The sequence below is a fragment of the Pygocentrus nattereri genome, chromosome 7, assembly GCF_015220715.1.
Source record: "Pygocentrus nattereri isolate fPygNat1 chromosome 7, fPygNat1.pri, whole genome shotgun sequence".
Classification (NCBI taxonomy): Eukaryota; Metazoa; Chordata; class Actinopteri; order Characiformes; family Serrasalmidae; genus Pygocentrus; species Pygocentrus nattereri.
Window position 1 is genome coordinate 20,584,217 of NC_051217.1, and position 7,730 is coordinate 20,591,946.

The 7,730-nt window shown below is 40.6% G+C and overlaps 1 protein-coding gene across 1 annotated transcript in view; it reads left to right on the forward strand.

The window, feature by feature from the left end:
- abcc5 (ATP-binding cassette, sub-family C (CFTR/MRP), member 5) overlaps positions 1–3,749 on the forward strand; it is a 45,207-nt gene extending 41,458 nt beyond the window's left edge. Inside the window, exons 25-29 of the mRNA XM_017707993.2 lie at positions 82–241; positions 905–983; positions 1,082–1,195; positions 2,057–2,221; positions 2,408–3,749. Coding sequence (XP_017563482.1) covers positions 82–241; positions 905–983; positions 1,082–1,195; positions 2,057–2,221; positions 2,408–2,509 — 620 coding nt within the window. The 3' untranslated portion in view covers positions 2,510–3,749. The remainder of the gene's footprint in view (positions 1–81; positions 242–904; positions 984–1,081; positions 1,196–2,056; positions 2,222–2,407) is intronic.
- The last annotated feature ends 3,981 nt before the right edge of the window (positions 3,750–7,730 follow it).

Sequence of the window (7,730 nt, forward strand, 5' to 3'; positions counted from 1 at the left end):
AATAAAGTTGCAGTTATTCCTTTAGCACATACACAAAGCCCATGTTGCTGTATATTACATATGTGTTGATCTGTCCTTCAGGGAAGTCCTCATTAGGAGTGGTTCTCTTCCGTCTGGTGGAGCCATGTGGTGGCACCCTTAAGATTGATGGTGTCAACATCTGTGACATTGGCCTCGCTGATTTACGCAGCAAGCTGTCCATCATACCACAGGAGCCAGTGCTTTTTAGTGGCACTGTAAGGTAAGTGCTCTGCTTTTCTTTTTGTCCCTGTATCCTCTGAGGAGTTATTACAGTTTTAGAACTACGCCCCTTTAGACCATATGAGGGTCTACATTTCAGTTGTAACTTGTAACTACATCACTTGCATCATAGGTGGATAGTACTTACTGGATAATTCGTAGTAGTTATGGTAACACTTTATTTGGAGTGGCCCTTTTGTAGATGGTTAATAAATTTAACATATCAGTGACACAACAACATATCAGTGAAGTATCAGTAGTGAAGCATCTGAATACAGTGCAGTAAATATCTTGTAGATGTGCTGTTGATACATTACTGACATTAAGTAGATGTATTGTTAATATGGTACTTCCATTACGTAACCTCAACCCAAAACCTAACCCTGATCCTAATCCTAACCCTAACCTTTAACCTCAACCCAAAACCTAACCCTGGCCCTAATCCTAACCCTAATCTCTCCTCGAGGAAGCCCAGTATTATATGTAGCTAAAAAGCAACTCCTGGTTTGACCAATCAGTGCTTCAGTTCTGTGGCGGCTGTGAAGGTGTCAAGGAAATGTGTATTGTGATAAACTCGCTGCTGAGGTCAATTGTTAAAAAATGTGCTTAGATGCCTAAAACTTTCACACAGTACTGTAAATATTGTAATTTCTTTTCCCATCAGATCTAACCTTGATCCGTTCAACCAGTATTCAGAGGAGCAGATCTGGGATGCTTTGGAGAAGACGCACATGAAGGAGTGTGTAAGTCACCAGGCCCTCCATAGTCGATGAATGGTGGACCCTCTCTCTTTCTCTTTTGTCCATATATGTATATTTTTTGTCCACTCTTTCATTTGTAGGTGTCTCAGTTGCCCTTGAAGTTGGAGTCTGAGGTTGTAGAGAACGGGGAGAACTTCTCGGTGGGCGAGAGGCAGCTGCTGTGTGTGGCGAGAGTGCTGCTTAGACAGTGCAAGGTGAGCTTTTTCAAAAATCCCATCATATCCCCCTGTTTATAACAAACAGAGTTTACCTTGTTTTGTCAACCTGAAGTCCTTCTGTGGTGTCACCAGGGATTAAGTCATGACGTACAGAAGTCCACCTTTTTGGAGATCTACTTTCCTGCCCAAAAAAAAAACCCAAAATGATTATTTGGCACAGTCAGTTTGAAACTCTTTTTTATAGGACGGTAGATCTCCAGAAGTCTGGATGGTGATCACACAAACAGCCAGTACCGCCGTGATGGTCACAGTGTCAGTCCTCAGAACCTCTGTTTGCTCTTTTTAAGACATTTAAAATCAATATTGAAATTTTGAATCCCTATTACTTCATGTGTGGCCATATTAAGCTCAGTTACTGTTTTACATCTTTTATTTCATTAATTATATTTTTATTCATCCTTATTTTGTCTTATTTATTAAGTTACTATATTGCTGGACATTTAATAGTTTATTGATTTTGATTTATTTTTAATTTATTGCTTTGATTATTGCTACTTTTTAGCATTTGTAATGTTTTTACTATGTAACTTCTTGATCCCTGATCTCTGAATTGGCACTGCGACATTGTAAACGAGGGTCTCCCTCAATATACTCTCATAAAATGTACAATGTAGGAGTTTAAATAAAGGCTGATTAATTGATTTGATTGGCATTATATATGTCATATCATGTCATATATCTTTTAAAAGACGTAGAACATCTGATTTTTGATTTCACCACCAAGAATGTCTTTTTTCACTTCCCCTCTTTTACCTTCATGCAGTGAATGTGTCACAGTATGGGGGAAAACTGCGTTCTGATTTCTGATACAGCCTGATTTTGACCTCTGCCCGCCAGGTCCTGATCCTAGACGAGGCAACCGCTGCTATGGACACAGAGACAGATTCTCTGATCCAGGAGACGATTCGTAATTCATTCCAAGACTGCACTACATTAACCATCGCACACAGGCTACACACCGTGCTCAGTTGTGACCGCATTATGGTGCTCAACCAGGGCCAGGTAACCTGGAACTTGTGTATCTTTTGCCCTGAATCACAGATTTTAAGTCCCAGTTTAAAATTCAGCTTATTCATATTAGTGGAGGCATCACCATGACACAGTTGGGGCAGCTTTTTTCCCCAGTTAATAGGATTAAAGGATTTCCAGTGAGTAATTTAACACTGAGTTTGTTCTGTTTCGACGTAGGTGGTGGAATTCGACGAGCCGTCCAAACTGCTGGCCAACGAGAACTCCCGATTTTGCGCCATGCTGGCCGCGGTGGAGAACAAGATTTCCGTGAGAGGCTGAAAGCACGCGCTCATTAGGATAGAGGGGAACATACTTCACTGAATAGTCCAGCCATTGGTGCTTCACTGTCACCCCCTCTAGTCTGCGGAGGGGCAATATTGTGTCTCCATGGAGACTTGAGTCATAGACTGTCCGCTGAACATGTCTGTTCAAATGTACTAATCGTCAGCTGAAATGGTCAGGTCACCAAACACTGATACTGTAATAATGTTTTGCTTATATATATAAACGAGGACATCGGTTTTCATGTAGCTCCATTCATGCGAACTGGTGTTGTTTCATAGAGTATATATATCTATACATATATGATTCTATATTTACACTGGGGGAAAAAAGGGTGAACGCAGAGTCCTTCTTTTTTGCACTGGCTCTGTTTGTGTATGTTACGTCTCATGTACACTGTATCATAACCATTAATGTTGAGAAACTTTATTTTTGCCTACTTGACTTCAGTACGTGTGTGACATCTCGTGACTTGAACCCCCTGATTTTGTCCATGGGATATTTTGATATTTTAGTTCGATGGCACTGAGTAGACGGGACTTTTAAATAGAATTAAAACAGTGCTGCTTATTCGCTGAATCCTTGCTTCACACAACAAGGATACAGTCTCACTTTTAGCAGAGGCCTTGTACATGTACAGCCCATTTCCATTCTTACATTTTGCCTCTACCTTCTGGTTTTTTTGTTTTGTTTTTATTATTATTATTATTATTATTATTTTATCTGATGATGTATGTATTTTTATCATCCCGGATGTATTTTTTTTTTTTTTGCTTGTCTTTGCACTTTCACACAGACAGAAGACTCACCAGCCCCCTCTGTTGGTGCATCTCTGACTGTTTTCTTCCTTTTTCCCCCTTTTTTTTTTCTTTTTTTCTTCAAAGATGCTTTTAAGCACAATCTGTGTATTTATAATGGACCAAGTTCTTTTTGGTCAGAGCACGCTTTTTTTTTTTGCCTCTTTAATATGGGTCCATCACAGCAAAGCTGTGAAAAGTGACCCCTCTGAATGAATCAGAATGAAACTCCTGTATCAGGTGGTGAAGGTCATCTGTGGTCTGGTTGAAGATGAATCAGTTTTTGTACATGCCGCCTCAGCAGATCCTGCGAAAAATGTCTGTCAATCTGTCGTTTCCATTACTTTCCATAGCCTTAGCATGATTTCTTAATTGCCTTGATGAGCAGAGGAGAGGAGAAAACTCTCTGTTGTGTCAATAAAATAAATATTTTAGGTTTATCGCTTCTATTTGTGTGTTTGCACCTCATGAAATATGATCAGTACGGGGCTTTGAGCAAAGATGAGTGATGCCTACGTTAGTCACTAAATAGTGTGCTCCCTCGAGTCCTCAACCACAGAATTATTTACTTTCCATCCCCCACACTGGAGTCCCCGGCCCCTCTGTCTATTACAGTCTATTAGGTTTTCACTGCCTCAGGCCCTGAACATCACACTACACTCTTAAAAAAGGTTCCACAAAGGCCTCTTTGACTGTTGCCACAGAACACGTGTCACACTCCAGGCCTCGTGCACAGCAGACTTCGGTCCGCCTCGTTGAACGCTACTCGTCAGCTACTCAGCAAGGGCTTCATGACTAATTCAGAGAACTTGACATTGGTTCTCCACTGGAAGAACATCCACTGAAGGGTGGATAAGTATCTTGTCAGGTGAAAGTCTTAATTCTAGTCAATATATGTAGTGTTTCTTATTTTAAAGTGGTTTGCACTCATTATAATGTTTAGACATTATTTACCTGTTTTAACCTCTTCAACTCCTCGGGACCACCGGTGGTTCCAAAACGCACTTCGTCATGTTCTTCATAAGTTTCATATTTCATAAGCTACATTCAGAAGCTGGGCATCGTATGAGGCTGGAACTCTCCTTTCCAGTCAAATAGATGGTGATGTCATTTTAAAGCTGAACTCGGTTTGTTTTTCTACTGAAAGTCGACCCGTTTTCCCCCAAATCTGGGTTATAAACTATAAACAGACGGCATCTCTTCAGTGATCTGCCCTGTAAAAATTATTTTTATAAAATAACAAAGATAAAATAAGATTTTTGGATTCAGCAGTAAATTGTAAGTGAATAGCACTAAATGTAGATCATAAAACACATGTTCTGTTCATTTGAGGGGACGTTTTACAAAATAAATAAATCAAAAATTCCATTTATTTCATGCAGTTACCGAATAATTTGCCTTATGATTTGGTCACTTAAATTCAGATGGATAAACCAAAATATACCCTGGAGAATGAGAGTTAAGTAGCTTTATTAAGTAAAAGTATCTCACTAAACTGGCAGATAGTTCAGCTTGTTTCAAGCACATTTCTTAAACCAAGTAAAAATATTTGTGAAGTTAACCTTAAAATAAGCTTACAACAATCTCAACAGGAGACATGCTGGATATATCAACTAGATTTAATATCATTTTACTTGACAACATACAATTTTTTTGCATTGAGGGAACTGAAATGGGTTCTTCTGTGGAATCCAGCGAATACCAGAGTAGATAAAAACACAGTGCTAAAATCTAGCTCAAAAAATCAAAACAAAATGTAGTGAGAACTTAAGTTTGGGGGAGAAGCGTGGCTGAAACCCCTCCTTCTTCCAATCTAATGCCCTATAAATTCACACCCTGACCTTCCAGCCGCGTGACGAAATGTCCATCAGCCCCCACCACAACCCATCTCCTCCCTGTTCCTCAGTCCTACATCAGTCCGACTATAGCTATGAGGGGGTCCTGGCCTTCTAGCTGCAGGCAGAAGCTGCCCAAAACTCCAGCCCAAGTTCTCAGAGTCCTCCTCCCTCTGTCATACTACCACCACCATGTTGAAGGCATGGTCTGAACTCCCATGCATCAGCTAAAGTTCTGAGTTCCCCTATAGAACTATAATGGAGCTTCTTAGTGCATCCAGCCTCTATCAGCAAAGGTCGTGAGGTTTGTCAGGCCCTACCTTCCCCTTTTTTGGGACATCGTTGATCTAAAATACAATCCTAAAGCTCCAAAGTGAGAAGTGAGAGCAGCAGCAAAGCTGCTGACCTCAGAACAAACCTAAACCTAAAAAAGGAATTAGTTTGGGAAAAAGTAGCTGAACAGAAAGTCTTATCACTTCTTAGCAAACATGAACTCTTAAAGATGCTTCTTCAAGGGTTCTGCAGTAAAGGGAATGGTTCTATTTAGAACCGTAACTCCTATACAGAACTATTTCGTGCTTGAATGGTGCTTTGCATGGCTCTTCAGGTTGATGGAGTATGTGTTGTACATGGCTCTCTACAGCTCCAAAGAAAGAGTTCTTCTGTTTTCACAAGCGTCTAACAAGACCTTTTTTGGTGCTACACAGAAACCATCAATCAATCTGAAAGCCATTTCACCAGGCAGAGAGCCATTTAAGCATGAAATGGCTCTGTGTAAAACTCATGGAACCATTCATTTGAATAAAGAACCCTTGGAGAACCATGTTTTCAGTAGAAGTGCATCACCATCTGAATGTACTCAAACATATACACACTAAGCACTCGCCTTTGGGTTGAATAAGCTGGACTGCACCTTCATATGTGGTCTCTACAGCCTACAAAGCAAACGATGACGTGAGGCTGCTGAATTATTTGTTTATTTCATATTTAACATAAGTGAGCGATTATATGATGGACGGACGTCCAGCGTTTCTCTCCCACCTCATTCGTCGCGGATGACCGTGAGCTCACATGCTCGCGTTTGGAGGCGGGCGTTTCATCAAACCCCGCCTTCTGGGTTCAAGGCTGCATACCGAATGGCTCACTCGCTCACTCCCTCCCTATGCCCTATCTAGCAAACTCGGCCAGTGAAACAAGACAGGTTTGTATGCTACGCTCCGAACGGCTCTGTCTCAGGAACCTAGCAATGACCCAGCGAGGGAGGCAAAACTGTGATTATAGATAAATTACATGCTTATTTACAGTTCACAATAAAATGGCAAGTTACAGTCCAAATGGACCTCGAATAAGCGGAATGCAATGGCGAAACGAACTGGTAAATAAATAAAAAGATATTAACTGAGGATTACTGCTTACATAAGCATGCTCTAGAACACAAGCGTGCACTAGCAAATGATTCTAGAACACGGCATGCACCAACAATGCATTCTGGAACAAGCATATGCACTGGCAAAGCGCATTAGAACACAAGAAGGCACTAGCAATGCATTCTAGAACAAAAGCGTGCCCTAGCAATTTATTCTATAACAAAACCGTGCACTAGCAATACATTCTAGAATACAAGCGTGCACTAGCAATTCATTCTAGAACAAAAGCGTGCAGTAGCAATGCATTCTAGAATACAAGCGTGCACTAGCAATGCATTCTAGAACACAAGCCTGCACTAGCAATGCATTCTAGAACACAAGCATGCACTAGCAATGCATTCTAGAACACAAGCATGCACTAGCAATGTATTCTAGAACAAAAGCATGCACTAGCAATGTATTCTAGAATAAAAATGTGCACTAGCAATGTATTCTAGAACAAAAGCGTGCACTAGCAATGCATTCTAGAATAAAAACGTGCACTAGCAATGCATTCTAGAACACAAGCATTCACTAGCAATGCATTCTAGAACACAAGCATGCACTAGCAATGTATTCTAGAACAAAAGTGTGCACTAGCAATGTATTCTAGAACAAAAGTGTGCACTAGCAATGCATTCTAGAACAAAAGCGTGCACTAGCAATGCATTCTCTAACACAAGCATGCACTAGCAATGTTTTCTAGCACAAAAGCATGCACTAGCAATGTATTCTAGAACAAAAGCGTGCAGTAGCAATGCATTCTAGAACAAAAGCGTGCACTAGCAATGCATTCTAGAACAAAAGTGTGCACTAGCAATACATTCTAGAATACAAGTGTGCACTAGCAATGTATTCTAGAACAAAAGCGTGCAGTAGCAATGCATTCTAGAACATAAGCGTGCACTAGCAATGCATTCTAGAACAAAAGTGTGCACTAGCAATACATTCTAGAATACAAGTGTGCACTAGCAATGTATTCTAGAACAAAAGCGTGCACTAGCAATGCATTCTAGAATACAAGCGTGCACTAGCAATGTATTCTAGAATACAAGCGTGCACTAGCAATGTATTCTAGAACAAGAGCATGCACTAGCAATGCATTCTAGAACAAGAGCGTGCACTAGCAATGCATTCTAGAACACAAGCGTGCACTAGCAATGCATTCTAGAACACAAGC